The 20,450-nt window shown below is 40.9% G+C and overlaps 1 protein-coding gene across 3 annotated transcripts in view; it reads right to left on the reverse strand.

Annotated features, from left to right (window-relative positions):
- Positions 1 to 76: 76 nt before the first annotated feature.
- Positions 77 to 20,450, reverse strand: part of ap4b1 (adaptor related protein complex 4 subunit beta 1) — a 41,931-nt gene continuing 21,557 nt past the window's right edge. Inside the window, exons 10-14 of one of the 3 annotated variants that reach the window (XM_036007994.1) lie at positions 9,126 to 9,333; positions 8,728 to 9,042; positions 1,467 to 1,613; positions 821 to 1,334; positions 77 to 786 (exon numbers count right to left, since the gene is read on the reverse strand). In XM_036007994.1, coding sequence (XP_035863887.1) covers positions 829 to 1,334; positions 1,467 to 1,613; positions 8,728 to 9,042; positions 9,126 to 9,333 — 1,176 coding nt within the window. In that variant the 3' untranslated portion in view covers positions 77 to 786; positions 821 to 828. Of the gene's footprint in view, positions 1,335 to 1,466; positions 1,614 to 8,727; positions 9,043 to 9,125; positions 9,334 to 20,450 lie in introns of all 3 variants that reach the window. The other 2 variants (XM_031310601.2, XM_031310596.2) reach the window with 2 other exon arrangements.

The following is a 20,450-nucleotide window of genomic DNA, read 5'->3' on the forward strand; positions in this document are numbered from 1 at the left end:
AAAGGAACTCATTGGCCTATATAACAACGTACGGACCTATGACTTATTGAAACAGACAAACACTCACAACAATGCGGGAGGAATCCAAATGTTTTATTATTTTAAGTCAGTTCATGCGTTTGTATTTGCATTTACCTTCAGCCTGCTATTAACATGACAACCTCTACACAAAAACCTGTAGGGTAAGGCTAGACATCTGCATGGGAGCCTCTGACAATAGCTCACTGTTGTAAAAAATAAAATCCACAGTAAGTTTTCAGCCGGAGCCCTTGCTCAGCTCTACAGCCTGTGAATGTGTAAGGTGGTTACTTCCATCAGGGCATGTTTGTCTGTAAACATTATTTTACCTCAGTCCCAAGAGGAAACAAGAGAAGTTGACTTTGCTTCAATGAGTGACCCCATCAGGCCAAACGCTTACCTAACCCAAACTATTCTTTAATCCACTTACTAGGACTGTGAGAAAACAGCAAACTGAAGAGATTAATGGCCCTCGGCTGAAGTTAACCAACTGAATGTGGTCTTGATAAATCATGTTTTACTCCAGTAAAGACTCCACTCTTGCATCATTTATTTCAGCCGATACTTAAAATGTGCAAGGTGAAAAGCGAAAGTGGTTTTGAAGTTCTCAAGTCCAACTTAAACCTGATAATTCAGAGTGAGAAGCCTTTGCAAAGGGAGGGCATTTTTGCCTATTTTACAGTTATGGTTAGGGAATGAGTGTGCTCAGTGGGCATCTTCTTAAAGAAACACAGTAAGTACATTGATGTGTGTGTGTGTGTGTGTGTGTGTGTGTGTGTGTGTGTGTGTGTGTGTGTGTGTAATGCATATTTAATTTCTCTCTGAGGACAATGTGTGCAGTACAGTCTTTAGGATGGAGAGAAACCCCTTGAGAGCTTTGTAATCTCTTGGTTGCTGCTTAAGAGTCACTTTTATTATCTTCTCTCCATATTTTCTCACAGACTCACTCCCGCTCAGCCCATCAGCTGTGGCTTCCTCTCCCTGTTTCACCTGCTCCTCTTCCCTGCCCTCCACCACGTCTCCATCATCCATGCCTTTGTTTACTACTCCTACCCTCTGATTGGCCTCTCCAGTGTACAGCAGCTCCCCGACTATGAGCGTGCTGCGGGGTGTGTCCCCAGAGTGTGCATGCTGGGTGTGTGTGTACAGGTAGACTCTCCAGGGAAGTGTGTGCGGTGGCGTGAAGGCCAGTGTCTGGATGTTGAGCAGCTGCATCGCAGCCTGAAGGCTTTGTGGTGAACAGTGAGGTATCGCAGGGCATTGGATGTGTTCTTCCAAGCACATATGATCCTCCTTTTCTTCCAGTTTGTCAGCACCTAGCCGCAACAAAACAAGGAGCAAAGTCCGAGAAACGGATTTCAAGTCAGACATAATCAAGTAGAAGTATAGACTGGCATTAACAGAGGGGGAAGATTTTGGCAGGAGACAATCCCCTTCCATTTAATCACCTTGCTCAGCATGCAAAGGCTGTCGCTGCAGCCAAAGACGCTCAAACTCCTCCGGGCTGAGAGTCGGCAACAGGGACAAACTGAGGGGGGCGGCAACGCTCGAAGCCAAGACATCAGCAGAGGAGTCTGTACCCCCGCTGTCTGAGCCTGGAGAAGACAAGGAAGGAAGAAGAGAGGAGGAACGGGAAGACGCAGGGAGGGAGGAAAGGAAAGAAGGAGAAAAAAGAAAAAGAGGATAAGAATGCGGCAGCAGGGAGCCAAATGGTGGACAGAGAGAAGGATATGGTTGAAGTGGGAGGGGGGGTAGGGAGTTAGGAGGAGTGCCAGAGGAAGAGATTTAGATTTGTGGTTATAAATGGCACTGCAATCCCAGAAACGGACATTAGCCTTGGGGAAAAACATTTTCTCAGTCCAAGTGGACCAAAATACCACAACTGTGCAACGTAACCCTGTCAGTTCCTACAATTTATAATAATAATAATAATAATAATAATAATGTGTATGATGGGGGATGCAAGCTCTGATTGATTGATCCTATATTTGGTGTGCAGGAGGTTCACATACGTGTGAAAAAACAGAATGAATATAAGTGAATAAGTAAATTATGAAATGGGACATTCTGCAAAATGATTGCTTTTACTTTTGATACACCAAGTATATTTTGATGCTCATACTTTTGTACTTTTATTTAAGTACAGTTTTGAATGCAGGACTTTAACTTGTAACCAGGCATGAAAACGGGTCAGGGGTGAAAAAGGTGAGAAGGATATTACCTCTCTATGCTCCCCCCAGAAGGAAATGTTAAATATTCCATATTTCAGAGCATCAATCTGATGCATTTTGAGATGCATTTTTTTGCCAACCTGGGGAGAGCTGGAGAAACTTAACTTCAGCCATGAGCAGGGCTTAAAGTAAAAAAAATCCTGTTAAGTTAATTTGACTGGCAAACCAGTTAAAGTCCTTCTGACATTACACAATAATAAGTCATAATTTTTAAAAACTAAAAAGTTTTGGATCAATTTTTACTGAACTTTTTAGATGTGTTGTTACTTTGGCCAGGTCATCATCAAAAAAGAGAATTAGTACATTCATATGTGTCCATGTTATGGGGTGCCGAATGTAAAAGTTCGGTTACAATTTTTTAGCTGATGAATTTTCAACATTTAGCTCACTTTCCTCACATTTAGCGCATTTTCCTCACATTTGAGACAGAAATTATATATATATATATATATATATTATATCTAAATGTTAAATGTTAAATCTAAATATTATATCTAAATCTAAATGTTATATCTAAATGTTAAATCTAAATCTAAATCTTAAATATATATCTAAATGTTAAATGTTAAATCTAAATGTTATATCTAAATCTAAATGTTAAATTTATATCTAAATGTTATATCTAAATCTAAATGTTAAATTTATATCTAAATATTAAATGTTAAATCTAAATATTATATCTAAATCTAAATCTTAAATATATATCTAAATGTTAAATCTAAATCTTAAATATACATCTAAATATATCTAAATCTAAATCTTAAATATATATCTAAATGTTAAATCTAAATGTTATATCTAAATGTGTCGCCAAGTGTAAAGCTAAATATTTAGAAAATATTCAAATCCCCAAGGAAACCACGCCCACTGCAGTGGCTTCAAATCGCGCTGCACAAAAGGTCAATTCTGATTGGCTGTTTGTCTCCAATTAGATCGCAAGTAGCAGGAAACGCATCTACAGGGAAACAGTCTTTGACACAACACCTGCCATGATGCCCCAGCAAGGGGTATCTCTGCTGTAGCCAGTGGATACTTGGAAAGATTGTGGAGCAGCTTAACTAATCAAAAATAATAATTGAATTATGATTGATTTAAAACAATATATCAGCTAAAACAGCTCAACACATATGTTAAAACATATAGCGAAGTAATCAATGGTAGAAAAAAATAGCTAAAAGTGGCCTACTGACTTAGCTAACAGTTAAAAGTAATGGATGACTTTTGAAACATTAACCACACTTCAAGTAGACCTTTTATGTGGGTTTGGTCAGAATTTCTGACCAAACCAACCTAAATGTTTACAGTTCAATTGCATGAAAATGTAACAATATTCACTTTAATATGATAAATAGTGTGACCACATTGGGAATTGATAGGGCGGGGTATGTGAGTATATATGACAGGGCTGTGGAGGGAAACTCAGACCAGAAGGGTTGGAAAGCACTGATCTACAGTATTTTATATTATTGACCGACCGGTATATTACAGACATGCCTTAATAGTTGTGTTAATCACAATACCGTTGTTTGAATTACATATCTCCGTGTGTGACCAACGTAATCCTTCCCAAGCAATCTAACATTAGCCCAGCATGGATAAAGTCCAGCTATGCATCCAACATATTCATCTGAACAAAACTAAAATGTCACAATCCAGCCACTTGTAAGAAGTTTGTAATACTGGTTACATAGTTATCGTGTTTTATTAACCTTAATTCTGTTTGCCAAGGCTATATTTTATTGGCTTGCAAAGTAGCTATCCGTTGCTAACGCTAACGTTAGCTAGCTAATTTATGTCAAAAAGGAGTAGCTAACTAATGTTACTGCCAAGATATGGTTTCATTGTAAGACAGTGTCAACACATGACAACACTTGATGAGTCTTACAACACCTCTCTGGTCTCTAGTGAAATCATATCTTGGCAGTAGTTAGCTAACGTTTCTGCTTTTTAAGATAAATTAGCGTTAGCCGCGTTACCACATTATATACATAGTCTATGGTTACCACGGAGACCACACCGGCACCGCACTCCCGCATTTCGGCAAAGACCCGCCCTGCTTTGCATCTGGTTGGCTAGAAGTCGTTTCATTGGTAGGTGGAATTTCGATGATTGGTTAAATCCTGCACTCGCGCTCCCTTCTGGCACGAGAACTTGTTCGCAGTTCACCCCCCAAAAAAAAAACAAAAAACACATAGGTCACCTATTTTGGTTTCAAAACGGCGAATTTCGCCGAAAGGTGAGTGATTTTCATGTATGTGTAACAGAGGATTAGCACACTGTGGGTTTGGTACTTGGAATTTAGTAAAAGATCAGTGGGTAGAGCAGGCGCACATATACGTGGAGGTTTATGCCTCGACGCAGAGGTCCAGGGTTCGAATCCGACCTGTGACGATTTCCTGCATGTCTTCCCCCTCTCTCTCTCCCCTTTCTCACCTAGCTGTCCTGTCATAATTAAAGGCAGAAAAAAAATAATAATATCCATAACATCCTCTCACAGAGGGATCACTGGAGGACGGAAGTAGAGCAGATTTTACAGCTGTGGTCGGCTGAGCCCCAGAGAGTGGTTTGTTCATGTATTTATTAGACTGAAAGAGCTAATGGGGAATGAGCTGACCTGCAGCAACGACACTGACGCTATGTGCTCTAACATTACTAATAACTACTAGTTTTGATTTAGTACGGGGGGAGGGGTTGCGTTCAAGATGACTCAGACACAGTGTGTCATTGAACCATAATTTGATGACCGCCCAAAAGATTCTGGACACACGTCTGTCTAACTCCACAGTTCAGTACTACACAGTTTACAGTCTTTTCACATGTTTTCAACGAGTGTTTTCTAACACGTACAACGTGTTTACATGTTAGAAAATCCTTTTACGTGCATGTATAATGCGTTTAGTCATGCACGAAAGAACGAGATCGGGGGTGCAAGCGGCTGAAATGGGTTTCCTCAGGAGGGTGGCTGGCGTCTCCCTTAGAGACAGGGTGAGAAGCTCAGTCATCCGCGAGGAACTCGGAGTAGAGCCGCTGCTCCTTTGCGTCGAAAGAAGCCAGCTGATGTGGTTCGGGCATCTGGTAAGGATGCCCCCTGTTCCAAGCACGTCTAGCTGGGAGGAGGCCTCGGCAGTGGTGGAAAAAGTATTCAGATCCTTTACTTAAAGGTGCAGTAGACCAGAGTCTCAAACGGGGCTCTGTGCCTGTCAGGCGGTCTGAGATCTACCGTATCAGCAGAGTAATCACGTACACTCTTGAACAAAATCTTAAGACCGGGGGAAACATTGCAAGTTTTCCGCATTTCGCGCTAGTGGATCATAACCGGGTTGTAAGTACTGCTTCAAAATGCCAAAAGAAGAAACAGGAGCAAGAGACAAAAAATAGAGAGTAGGCAATTTATTGAAAACTGCAGTTAAACTTAAACAGGCTGTTCATCAGCTGATCAAAAGTTTAAGACCATAGGCATAAAAAGGTAAAATCTGCACAAAAATATGGCTTTCGTGTCATTGTTCTTCAGGCAGTCACACTGTCATGATCTCCTGATGGCAAAGGCAAAAAGGCTTTATCTCTTTGAACGTAGCAGGATTGTTGAGCTGCACAAGCAAGGCCTCTCAATGTTACTGGCATGAGAAGGAGATCCCACCGGAGATGTTTTCTACGCAGCACAGTGGAGGAGGCTCCATCATGATTTGGGGTGCTTTTTCCTTCAATGGGAAAATGGAGCTTCAGGTTGTCCAGGGGCATCAAACGGCAACTGGCTATGTGGACATGTTGCAGCGGGCATCCCTCTTGACTGAGGGCCCCCGTCTGTGCGGTAATGACTGGGTCTTTCAACAGGACAACGCTGCAATTCACACCGCCCGCCTGATGAAGGACTTCTTCCAGGAGAATAGCGTTGCTCTTTTGGACCATCCTGCGTGTTCCCCTGATCTTAATCCCATTGAGAACATTTGGGGATGGATGGCAAGGGAAGTTTACAAAAACGGACGTCAGTTCCAGACCGTGGATGCCCTTCGTGAAGCCATCTTCACCACATGGAGCAACGTTCCCAGCAGCCTCCTGGGAACAGTTGCATCAAGCATGCCGAAACCAGTGTTTGAAGTGATCAACAAGAACGGTGGGGCTACTCACTACTGAGTCCTTTTTTGACACTTTTAGTTCTGTTGTGGGTTTATTTTTGGGCTATGGTCTTAAACTTTTGATCAGCTGATGAACAGCCTCTTTAAGTTTAAATGCAGTTTTCAATAAATTGCCTACTCTCTATTTTTTGTCTCTTGCTCCTGTTTCTTCTTTTGGCATTTTGAAGCAGTACTTACAACACGGTTATGATCCACTAGCGCGAAATGCGGAAAACTTGCAATATTTACCCCGGTCTTAAGATTTTGTTCAAGAGTGTAATGCACAGCAGACTATGGTGCAGGTAGATTATTTTCTGAAATATTGTGACTTTATTCTTGAATTAGCCTATTATCACTTTATTTTTCTCAAAATATCATGACTCCTCCAAATCTCAGAGAACACAGATGAGATATATTTTAAATGTGCACAAAGTTTTGAACATGAGTAGAAAAACTGCGTGTCAATCACTGCAAATACTGTTTTGGGCTTTAGCAGAAATGGGGGGAGGGACTGAGAAGTTGTTGATTTTTTGGCTAAGTCCTGGATCTTTGCAATCCTACCTAAAAGTGCTAATACCACACAGTACAAATACTCAATACAAGTAAAAGTCCTGCATTGAAAATGTTACTTATGTAAAAGGATGTAAGTATCATCCGTAAAATGTACTTAAAGTATTAAAGGTAAAAGTACTCCGTGCGAAAAAAAATCCTACATTACAACATACATTTTAGAAACTGGAAACTATCCAAACAGTTCTGGTTTTAATCGGCTAATCATTTCAGCCATACTTGTAGGCAGGGCCGGCGATTGCTATAAGCGAACTAAATGATTGCCTAGGGCATCAAATGTGTTGGGGGTGTCGTGTTGCCCTTAGGTCTACTTCCCATTAATAATAGAATTAGAATGACAAGCGAAATAAAACATGTTTATTAAACATGATCATCCTAGGGCGCCCTCTCAGCCACACGTTTGCTTGTCAACCTGATTATTAGATTGAATTGATAATTATTGTCGATAATTTCCTAATTGGGGGAAAACTTCAAACTAATGATTTAGTTTGAAGTTCCCGTGACGTTTCCAGTCTATGGGTCAGACTCAAACACACGGAGCTCTGAAGCAGACCTGTGCGTCGCTTAGTGTCCTCTCTCGCTGTAAAAACAGAGACGAGCAGCAGCTCAGACCACGGAGCTGCTGCAGCGCGTCTTCCGTGGTCTGTGCAGCTTCAGGTTTATAAAGGACGCGCTCTGCTGTCGACATGCTGCAGCAGATGTGTCCCGTTTGTGCTTCGTGTATTTCTGCTATAGTTTCGGGTTTCCACCTCCGATGTAGAGCAGCTTACAGCCACTTCCCTAAACTTTGTCTCATTCAGAGACCAGAGTCTCAAACGGGGCTCTGTGCCTGTCAGGAGGTCTGAGATCTACCGTATCAGCAGAGCAATCACGTAATGCACAGCAGGCTATGGTGCAGGTAGATTATTTTCTGAAATAATGTGACTTTATTCTTGTAATAGCCTATTATCACTTTATTTTTCTCAAAATATCAAGACTCCTCCAAATCTCAGAGAACACAGATGGGATATATTTTAAATGTGCACAAAGTTTTGAACATGCTCAAACATCTGAAATATTAAAGTCCAGGGGTTTATTAATTAATTAAAATGAATTCATGTATCATTGAGGTGAATAATTGTCATATGCACATTTAAGGAGGTTACTTCCTCAACAAAAGAAGCAAAAGAGGAGGGAGGAGTAAATGATGCCTCTAGGCTACATGTGTGCTGACTCGGATATAATTAGAAAAGTTGATCCAAAGGAGAATAAATAGTTGAAAGCAATACAGAATGCTTAACAGCCTTACTGCTAAGTATTCCATTATGTTTTTATATTTGGATTGTAATCTATGTTTCCCTTTACATACAGATATTCCCAGCATAAATTGATTCAGAAAAAGGTAGAAATAGGTGCATAAAAATTCACCTGAATGCAGGAAATGAAGTGTTAAATGGTCAAACATAACTGGGGGCGCATAACTCAATCTCGCCTAGGGCAACCAAAGGGCTTAGAGCCGGCCCTGCTTGTAGGCTTGTATATTGTTGGGTACTTTATAATAAAACATTGTATTTTATAAACTACATGTGTTTTGTGCGCAAAAATAATTAATTTGTAAAGTAACTAAAGCTGTCTGAGTAGTGGAGTAAAACGTACTGTACTTCTCTCTGAAATGTAGCGGAGTAGAAGTAGAAAGTGGCATGATAAAGAAAGCCTCAAGTAATGTACAAGTACCTGAAATCTGTACCTGTAGTGAAGGTGCAGGGCTTGCCTCGGTTTAAAATAATCGACAGAAAGATTGTAATGTCTTCACTCACCTGAAAGAACCGTCTCAGTTTGGCTACAGTCCAGTGTGTCTGAGAGGTCAGTGTTAGGCTTGGGGTCAAAGGTCACATGTTCAGGGCTTCCTCTGCTGGCTGACTCGGTCTCCACGCTGCCCTGCCTCAGAGGCTTCAGAGTGTTAAAGCTGCATGCCCACTGGCTGATGGGCTCCGCGGGGCGGCCAATCAGAACACCGAGGGAAGGGTCTGACCTCCGACCCTGGAGGACCTTTTGTGTCTCTTCTATCCCACAATGCAACAGGCGGTAGTAGAGAAGCGCCTGGTCACGCACGCACATGTCCGTCTCCTCCTCTGGAAAATACAAGAGTGTTAACAACGTCATCTCTTTTTCTCTTTCACATACACGCCAAATGCACGCACACACGCACACGCACCTATGCAGTAGTGCAGCAGTCTTCCAAGCATGTCTTGTGTCTCAGCAGGCCGGCACAAAAACAGCCTCATGGTGGTCGTCAGCAGCTCCATCTTGACGCCCAGAGAGGCCTCGCTCCTCACTCCGTCAATGAACACCTCCAACGTGTAGGGGGCGCTGGAGATTCGCTCCCCATAAACGGCCAGCAACCACAGCAAGGCTTGCCTGCCCTAATGGAGGATAATGAGAATGAGACTACATTTACACGTGGCCGGCTATTTTCATAAACGGACATTTAGAACCTCTACGTTTTCAGAAAAGTGTTCGTTTACATGTACCCGTGTATATATGCTGTCAATGTCGTCAAGAGCATGCCACACCTGTAGGTGGCATTGTAACGAGAAGCTCAAGCCCATGTTAGCCAATCACAATCCCGAAAATAGCAACAACAGCAACGAATCACTTCCTCTTTCTCTCTCTCGGCTGCCTAAACCTCCGTTTGTCTCAGTTTACATGCAAACGAAGTTTTCCAAAATCTCCACTTTGGCCGGAGTTTTTAGAAATAATCGTTTTCTGTGATAAAAACGGGGTTTTCGTGTAAATGAGAGGCCAAACCACAGGAAAATATCTGCGTCTTCCCTTCGTGTAAACGGGGCCTGAGCAGAGGATTACTACGTATATAAAAGGCCCAGGACATCCATTGAGATGTTTGGTGTTACTCTGAGAGTGACGGTGATTAGCTTGGGAGCGAGTACCGACTCTAGAGTCATAGTGAGAGAAACAAAGTGTCTCCCCTGTTCTTTCTGATCACGGTGGGAAATCTGGAGCAGGACAAGTTAACCCTCTCCTTGATTTCATGTTGTTTATGGAGAAGGAGAACCAGGAAATGAGTCGGGGGAAATGCAACGCTACCAAGCCACGGCCGAGTGACATGCGTCGCCGACGTGTAGTTACATTTATATATACAGTGCTGCTCATAAGTATTCATACCAATGCTAAAATTGACTAAAAAAAGGAATAAAATAAAATTCTCTGCAATGGCCATAGACCAAGCTCATGAACAGGCCAATGCTGTCATCAAGTGTGGGGGTGCAATAGGTCTGACTGAAGACCCATCAGATCCATATATATATATATATATATATATATATATATATATATATATATATATATATATATATACACAATGCTGCTCATAAGTATTCATACCCATGGTCAAGTTGACTAAAAAGAGGAATAAAAAAATCATCTTTTGGAAATTGATCTTAATGTCTTAATTAAAAAAATGAGGAAAATCCGACCTTTTAAGGACACCAATTTGTTTTGTGAATGAATAATGTATTATCAATAAATAAATGTTCTTCCTTAAAATACAGGGGCCATAATTATACATACCCCTATGTTAAATTCCCATAGAGGAAGGCAGATTTTTATTTTTAAAGGCCAGTTATTTAATGGATCCAGGATACTATGCATCCTGATAAAGTTCCCTTGGCCTTTGGAATTAAAATAGCCCCACATCATCACATCCCCTTCACCATACCTAGAGATTGGCATGGTTTTATTACAGTTAGTCTAATAGCTGGTTTGATTTGCATTGATATGGATCTTATCTCAGTTAGCCTAATAGCTAACTGAGATAAGATCCATATCAATGCAAATCAAACCAGATTTTTGTGCACAACACATTTTCTGTCTAGAAGCCTTCATTTATGTTGTGTGTGGTATCATTGTAATCGTTGACCATCAAAACACAAGGGTAGACATCATCCTTTATGCAGTTGAATGTTTTGTTCAAGAGATATCATGCAAAATACAAAATTTGGCTATGATGGAAAATCTCTGCCAATGTTTTAAGAGAAAGGCAATGCATTCAACACTTTTATTAGGCCTCATGTATATGTATATGTGTGTGTGTGTGTGTGTGTGTGTGTGTGTGTGTGTGTTTTGGTGAAAACCGCTGAATGTAAAAACTCCACAGGACACGTTCAAATTGGGCAGAGCTATGCAGGCAGATACCTGAGGTCACCAAACTTAACACAGGCACAAACACACTGACCGCAGTGAGTCGGGTTAAGGCACCAGCTGCCATTCATTTTCTTCTATGAGCAAGAAATCCATCGTGAAAAGTAATCATTCACACCTGGAATCAATTGTACATTTATTATAAATGGCAACCTGTTATTTTGACAAAAACTCCACTCATACACAGATTATGGAAAGCTTAAGTGAGTTTTCTATGTGCAAATAGGAAGCAAAACAGACTTCCATACTTGTACTTCCATTGCTATCTAATCCTTTGACACACCTTGATCTGGTTTCTCTTAGTTTTGCATATGAAAATGTGTCTCAAAGGTCATGGTTAAACTAAACTAAATGTAAGTGGTGTTTCCGTATATACTGTACATATCAGAAGCAAGGCTAGTGGTGGAGGAGGAAACAATACAGCTTCCGTGTTTGTTGATCTGTTCATAACAAAGTATAACCATCAATTAAATATCTATCTTTTCTTTACATGTAATCCTATTCCAAGCTGCCCTGCAGTGTATAAAGTAATCAAAATTAGCCCCACCTTATCAGCTGCAACATTAAAGTGATGAACACCCTAATGCTTCAATAATTATATTCTAATATGTAGTATTCTAACATTCTGCATTAAGAGCAGATATTTTAATACTTTTGTATTTTTCCTTCTTACAGAGTATTGGAGCGTTAAGCTTGATTTATGGTTCTGCGGAGACTCCACGCAGAGCTTTCGCCGTAGCCTACGTAAGTGGTCTGAAGTTTATACTTGTGCGTCGATCTAATAGCAGGGCCGGCATGTGTGTGTGTGTGTATGTGTGTGTGTAATACAGTGTGGTAGAGCGAGTGAGAGTGTGACGGTGATTAGCTTCGGAGCGAGTACCGACTCTAGAGTCATAGTGAGAGAAACAAAGTGTCTCCCCTGTTCTTTCTGACCACGGTGGGAAATCTGGAGCAGGAAAAGTTAACCCTCTCCTTGATTTCATGTTGTTTATGGAGAAGGAGAACCAGGAAAAAAAAAAAACCTCAAGCGTGAATACTGAAGTTCAAGTGCAAACAACAGCAGCACTGTGTTGGGGTATTACCTGCAAAATGCAGATTGTGAGCGAACGGTCATTATAATATAATATAATAATATATATATATATATATATATAATATATATATATATATATATATATATATATATATATATATATATATATATATATATATATATATATATATATATATAATATAATATAATTAACGGCGTGATAAAAAAAAATTACTGAAGTGAAGCTTTCAACCAACCAGCAGCACTGTGTTGTGGTTAACCTGCAAAATGTCACTGAAAGAGACTGCAAGTGGCACAGGGCTTCTAACGCCAAACAAAAGATGTGCTGAATTCAAATTCATTACATATATTGTACTGTTCCTTAATATTGCTATATATTACTTAATGTGTGGAAATATGGGGAAACACATACAAAACAATTACTAATCCTATATTTACATTACAAAAGAGAGCAATGAGACTCATTAAGAGAGCAGAATATCATGAACCAACAAACGGATTATTTAAAAACTCACACACACTTCAATTTAGAGACTTGGTGGAGTCCAAAACAATGCAAATAATGTATAAAGTCAAAAAATAGGATGGTTCCAGAGAGATGTATATCAGCAAAATCCGTAAACATGTGGAATCTTTTAGGTGAGGAAATGAAAATGTGTAACAAGCTACAAAGATTTCAAAAAAATATAATATTAAAAAAAGAAGATACTAAAAAAATATAAAACTGAGGCATGTATGGCAATGTGTATATGAATGGCAATATATTTTGTTTTGTTTATTTTGTTTTGTCTCATATGTTCTGCACGTAATGTGTGTTAATAGTTATTTGTATACAGTCGTGGCCAAAAGTTTTGAGAATGACACAAATATTAGTTTTCACAAAGTTTGCTGCTAAACTACTTTTAGATCTTTTTTTCAGTTGTTTCTGTGATGTACTGAAATATAATTACAAGCACTTTATACGTTTCAAAGGCTTTTATTGACAATTACATGACATTTATGCAAAGAGTCAGTATTTGCAGTGTTGGCCCTTCTTTTTCAGGACCTCTGCAATTCGACTGGGCATGCTCTCAATCAACTTCTGGGCCAAATCCTGACTGATAGCAACCCATTCTTTCATAATCACTTCTTGGAGTTTGTCAGAATTAGTGGGTTTTTGTTTGTCCACCCGCCTCTTGAGGATTGACCACAAGTTCTCAATGGGATTAAGATCTGGGGAGTTTCCAGGCCATGGACCCAAAATTTCAACGTTTTGGTCCTCGAGCCACTTAGTTATCACTTTTGCCTTATGACACGGTGCTCCATCGTGCTGGAAAATGCATTGTTCTTCACCAAACTGTTGTTGGATTGTTGGAAGAAGTTGCTGTTGGAGGGTGTTTTGGTACCATTCTTTATTCATGGCTGTGTTTTTGGGCAAAATTGTAAGTGAGCCCACTCCCTTGGATGAGAAGCAACCCCACACATGAATGGTCTCAGGATGCTTTACTGTTGGCATGATACAGGACTGATGGTAGCGCTCACCTTTTCTTCTCCGGACAAGCCTTTTTCCAGATGCCCCAAACAATAGGAAACAGGCTTCATTGGAGAATATGACTTTGCCCCAGTCCTCAGCAGTCCATTCACCATACTTTCTGCAGAAGATCAATCTGTCCCTGATGTTTTTTTTGGAGAGAAGTGGCTTCTTTGCTGCCCTTCTTGACACCAGGCCATCTTCCAAAAGTCTTCGCCTCACTGTGCGTGCAGATGCGCTCACACCTGCCTGCTGCCATTCCTGAGCAAGCTCTGCACTGGTGGCACTCCAATCCCGCAGCTGAATCCTCTTTAGGAGACGATCCTGGCGCTTGCTGGACTTTCTTGGACGCCCTGAAGCCTTCTTAACAAGAATTGAACCTCTTTCCTTGAAGTTCTTGATAATCCTATAAATTGTTGATTTAGGTACAATCTTAGTAGCCACAATATCCTTGCCTGTGAAGCCATTTTTATGCAACGCAATGATGGCTGCACGCGTTTCTTTGCAGGTCACCATGGTTAACAATGGAAGAACAATGATTTCAAGCATCACCCTCCTTTTAACATGTCAAGTCTGCCATTCTAACCCAATCAGCCTGACATAATGATCTCCAGCCTTGTGCTCGTCAACATTCTCACCTGAGTTAACAAGACGATTACTGAAATGATCTCAGCAGGTCCTTTAATGACAGCAATGAAATGCAGTGGAATTTTCATGGCAAAGAAGGACTATGCAATTCATCTGATCACTGTTCATAACATTCTGGAGTATATGCAAATTGCTATTATAAAAACTTAAGCAGCAACTTTTCCAATTTCCAATATTTATGTAATTCTCAAAACTTTTGGCCACGACTGTATAACATACGGAAATTAATACCACTACATTTAATAAGATAAGATTCTGAGGGACCTAAGAACAAAATATGAATCAAATAGAATGTAAAAAGGGTAAGTGTAATAAGCACACCTTTTTCGGTCAGTATTGATTAGAAACAAGTTAAGATGACACTGTATGAATTAAGGTGCCACTTTGTTTTTTTACCATTTATGTTATGTATGTGATGTGTATCTATGTGATCGAAATAAACCAAAACTAAACTAAAAAAGGAATGAGCGTTCCCTCTCACCATCTGGTCATTACAGCGCGTTAGAAGCCCTGTGCCACTTGCAGTCTCTTTCAGTGACATTTTGCAGGTTAACCACAACACAGTGCTGCTGTTGGCTGAAACCTGCATTTTCAGTATTTTGTTTTCACACTACGAGGCGAAAAGAGGATGTGTAGTGAGCACCCTCTCACAATCTACTCATATACGCAACTCAGTACTTATTTCTAAATATTGAGTTGTATATATTTATATTCATGCATGCACACATACTGAGTAAGAAATGCTAAAATGATACCAAAGGAAGGCAGGAACGCGTCAACTCCACACAGACAACGTTTACTGCAATATGCAAATGGCGAGCCGAAAGCGGTCACTCAACGTCGCGGTTGCACTTCCTCTGAGACACACAAAACAGTTCTCTATGCTCGGTGACAGGCTGACAGGCTGAGGTTGTAGAGACGGGTTTGGGAGGTAGGGAGGGGTTTTATTTTGTCTGGTGTGTAAAATGTTCTAAATAAATAACAAAATGTAAATAGGATTAATAGGTTTGGACTTATTTTTACTACTGAAATTCATTTTTTGTTATTACAGAGAGAAAGTAGGCTGAATTCCAGGTTCTGGTAGCGGTAATGGTACAAAAGTTGACCAGAAAAACAGAGTACTCGACTTGAATGTATGCTACTTGGGGGTGGCAGTAGCTCCGTACTCCCGTAGGGAGTTGGGTTGGGAACCGGAGGATCGCCCGTTCAAGTCCCAGTACGGACCAAAGTACAGAGTGTTGATTGGTAGCTGGAGAGATGCCAGTTCACCTCCTCTACCGCTCCCTACCTACCCCCCCCAACCGCGCAGGTCCAGCACTGGCAGCCCACTCACTCTGACATCTCTCCATTTGTGCATGAATAGGTCCTGAGCATGTGTGTGTGTATTTCAGGCCTGTGTGTAGTGATTTAAAATTGTAATTTGTAAATTGTAATTTCCACACTGGGGATCAATAAACAGTATTAAATTAGTTATAAGTGATGAAATGTTATTTTGGGTATTGCCAATCGTTCCGGTTCTCTGACCCTGAAACCCCTGCCATTGAACATTCTTTTATTATCTTGTTTGAAAGTCACTCATAATCAAAACAGAACATAAATAACACACTTTAAAGTCAGGGTTAAATTATCGGATCGGTGTATAGGGTATTTCACACTGGTCCTTAAGGTCTCCTAATAGGGTATGTAACATTGGTTGGGCTGAAAATTGCCCGAATGCTATTTTATTAGGCCCTTAACTACCCTGTGAATATGGCTCTATTTGGAACAAGAGCTTTTCTTTCAAATATGGTATGCTCATGAATATTTAGATGAGCTGCACGCTGATTGGTTTGAGCGAACCCCATAAAAACACATTGGAGACGAGACAGCAGGTCTCATATTTCAGACACTGCAAAGTTATACTTGTTTGTCGGGCTATTTCATTATTAAATTCACTTCTGATACGTTTTTATGCGAGAAATCAACTATAACCCCGAGTTGCGAGGTAAATAGAACTTCTTTATTCTGTTCTATTTACCTTGCTGTACCTCGCTGTACCCATAGATATCTATGGCTGTACCTCCCTGTATCAACAGTTGTGAAAGCTGCAGTAACATAAGGTTATAAGAACTTATGTCTTATTTGTGTCTCACTAAATCAGTCGTTCACACAGGTATGTCCAACTTCTATCTGTGGACATGTTGTTACGTTGTTTGCATGCACAAAAAACGGCGTAATGCGTTGTTATCAACTGGTTGCTAACAATAGCTAACCGGGCTAGAGCTAATGAAAACAATGAAAATCCGACTTTTAAATAGAACGCATTCAACTCGGGTACGACGTCATTCCCAGTTGCGGCTTCCGAGTTCCGAGGTAAATAGAACGCGGCATTACTCCGTTCTCTTAATACATCCATGCATTACCCCCATAGACTGTATAATATACAGTCTGTCGGTACACGATCCGTTCTGCCTGCACGATCCGTTCTGCACATGCGCAAGATAATACTGTTTTACGTATCCATACGACCTGCACGATCTGTTCCACGCTAGCCTATGGCTAGCCTCCACCGGGAAGCTAACGTTAGTTTAGCTAACAGCTAATTCAGCTAACCGCTAGCTGACAGCTAGATTCAGTCTAAAATAACGTTAACTCAAACGTAATGGGAAAAGCAGGCTACAGCTAAATTAAGACTTCACAGTAATAACAATAAAGACAAGTATTGAGTGATTGATTTTAAATGAGCACAAGTAAAGTAGAACTGACGTAACAGCTGTTATATATGTTAGGTGTTTGTTATATATGTCAACGTTTATTTTCAAGTTTTATTTTGAGGGTCTTTTAAAGTTATTACATGCTGTCTCAGCTAGCAGTTAGCCGAATTAGCTGTTAGCTAAACTAACGTTAGCTTGCCTGTGGAGGCTAACGGCAGACCGCTACAATCAGCTAGCGGTTAGCCGAATTAGCTGTTAGCTAAACTAACGTTAACTTGCCTGTGGAGGCTAACGGCAGACCGCTACAATCAGCTAGCGGTTAGCCGAATGAGCCGTTAGCTAAACTAACGTTAGCTTGCCTGTGGAGGCTGTCGGTACACGATCCGTTCTGCCTGCACGATCCGTTCTGCCTGCACGATCCGTTCTGCACATGCGCAAGATAATACTGTTTTACCAAGGATACGACCTGCACGATCTGTTCCACGCTAGCCTATGGCTAGCCTCCACCGGGAAGCTAACGTTAGTTTAGCTAACAGCTAATTCGGCTAAAATAACGTTAACTCATACGTAATGGGAAAAGCAGGCTACAGCTAAATTAAGACTTCACAGTAATAACAATAAAGACAAGTATTGAGTGATTGTATTTTAAATGAGCACAAGTAAAGTAGAACTGACATAACAGCTGTTATATATGTTAGGTGTTTGTTATATATGTCAACGTTTATTTTCAAGTTTTATTTTGAGGGTCTTTTAAAGTTATTACATGCTGTCTCAGCTAGCAGTTAGCCGAATTAGCTGTTAGCTAAACTAAAGTTAGCTTACCTGTGGAGGCTAACGGCAGACCACTACAATCAGCTAGCGGTTAGCCGAATTAGCTGTTAGCTAAACTAACGTTAGCTTGGCTGTCGACCGGAAGCTTGGAACAGATCGTGCAGTGTCGTAAATCCTCGTACAACCGCGCATGCGCGAACATTTTGCGCATGTGCAGAACGGATCGTGCAGGCAGAACGGATCCTGTACCGACAGCGTCTATGATTACCCCCTTGGGCTCGACACACAAATGCCTTTTTTTAAACAGGGAATCATCTACAACCAATCAGATATCTCCCTTGTTTTAGCCAATCACAAGAACGCACCCCACGTGGGGGATTGTTTACTTATAAGCCAATCACATGAACGCGTTCACACAGTGCTATATGAATGTGGTGCGGGCGCGGGCCAATACATCCATGGCGCGGGCTAGGTGGTGGAGTCATCCATTCTCATAGTAATTCACGTAATGTTTTGCTCAACTTTAGGAGCTCCATACAGTCTGACGAGAAAGAGGCAAACTCCATACCCAGTGAAAGTCACCGTTTCTCGGTTATTGGACGACTGGGGCTCCGCGGAGCTCCGGAGCTGGCTGGCTGCCAGCTGCCAGCATACCTTTCGTATATTTACAGTTTGAATTTCGTCACGTCACTTATAAAATAGCTACCCCAAGGTCTTATAAAGCTAACTATCGTGTCCAATTTCAATTTAATGCATTTTTGTGAACATTAGGGGTTTCGTTTCAGAGGTCTAAGAGGAGGCTAGCTAGCTCTCATTGATAGAAGTCCATCCAGCCGCAGGCTCTATCAATGAGACTCGCGGGCAAGAGGCGTTTATTTCCATGATCGTTTGTTTAAATAACTCAACACACATATCCATTATGAGATTAACTGGAACCTGTGGTAAGAGATTGCGGGCGTAACAAGCTCGCTGACCGCGCTCTCACTCACACACAGCGGCCATTTAGCAGGAAGAGGGCAGCTGCAGGCCCTGGAGCTCTGTCAGGGCAGCGGCGTTTGGTAGTCCATTAACCCAAAAAAACGGTGACTTTGCGCGGGTATGGAGTACCGTGGGCTGCCAGCCGTGACAGAGCTCCATATACCTCCCAGCAGGGCGGGGTCTGTGAAGGAAGGCAGGCCGGGCGGCGAGGCAGCAACACAGGCAGCACCCGCCGCTGAACTCCCGACACACAATCGGACAAAATTTGCAATTAGCCATCAATTTTCGTAAAACGGCCCATATTTGACCTCTACGTAGTTGATTTCTCGCCTAAAATGTTGTCAGAAGTGAATTTAATGATGAATAAGATGATGAAAATTGTTAAAAATGTCCCGTTGTTGGTTGTTGCTCCGTCTGCAAGTTCCGAGTTGGCAGTGGGCGTGACTTATAAGTTCGACCAATCAAGTACACCTAGGAAAAGGGAAGTGCTCTGAAGTAGGAGCTAAAAGAGTACGCTACTGAGGCCAAAAATATCCCCAAATTTTTCCTGTCGGCTCTAAGAACTGCAAAAATCCCTCCGGTCGGAAAGCCCCTCATGACTCCACCGCTAGCCCGCGCCACATTCATATAGCGCTGTGTGAACGCGTTCATGTGATTGGCTTATAAGTAAACAATCCCCCACGTGGGGTGCGTTCTTGTGGTTGGCTAAAACAAGAGAGATATCTGATTGGTTGCAGATCATTCCCTGTTTAAAAAAAGGCATTTGTGTGTCGAGCCCGTTCTCTTAATACATCCATGGTCGAGCCAAGTCAGGGCAGTCTCAAAATTCACACACAAATGCAGTGAAGTTCACAGACCGCAAGCAGTTTGTAAATCAAGATATATTTGTGTGTGCATCAGAAAAACATTTCTGAATCTTGTCCTGTGCATTTCTGAATCTTGTGTGCATTTGTAAATGTTGTTTGCATTTCTGAATTGTGTGTTCATTTCTGAATTTTGTATGCATTTCTGAATCTTCTGTGCTTTTTAAATTGTGTGTGTGTATTTGTGAATTTTGTGCGCATTTGTGTATCCTGTGTGTATTTATGAATCATGTGTGTGCATGTATGAATCCTGTGTGTGCATATGTGAATGTAGTGTGTGTATTTATCTTTATTGAGACTCTTTTAGCTCCATACCTATTGTCTTAGTGTTTACAATCCTTACAGAGCAGTTTGTTTCCATGTGTGTGTGTATTTATGTGTATATGTATATTTTATATAAAAATGTATGTCTGTACATAGTATCAAAATGTTTAAGTTTACCTTGTTCAGCTTTGTTGTCCTTGTTTTTAGCCGTATATGTCTTTTTCTGTGTGTATACTTTGAGAGCGACAAAAAGCCAGAATCAAATTCCCTGTATGTGTTCACACTTACGTCATTAAAGTGGATTCTAATTCAGATTTAGATCCAGAATTTTTACTGTAAAGGACAGGGTTCATACGCATTTTAACCAATACTTTTCGGCAAATTTCCATGACTATGTTTTCCTGAAAATGTCAGTCGACATTATACAATAAGAATAAAAATCTTTGTTAAAGTTTTCCCCTTAGAGGTTTAACAATAAAATGAATGACAATTTATGTTGTTCATAGTGGGATTCGTAATATCGCGCCCCGAATAGAACATT

Source organism: Sander lucioperca, chromosome 12 (genome assembly GCF_008315115.2).
Source record: "Sander lucioperca isolate FBNREF2018 chromosome 12, SLUC_FBN_1.2, whole genome shotgun sequence".
Taxonomy (NCBI): domain Eukaryota; kingdom Metazoa; phylum Chordata; class Actinopteri; order Perciformes; family Percidae; genus Sander; species Sander lucioperca.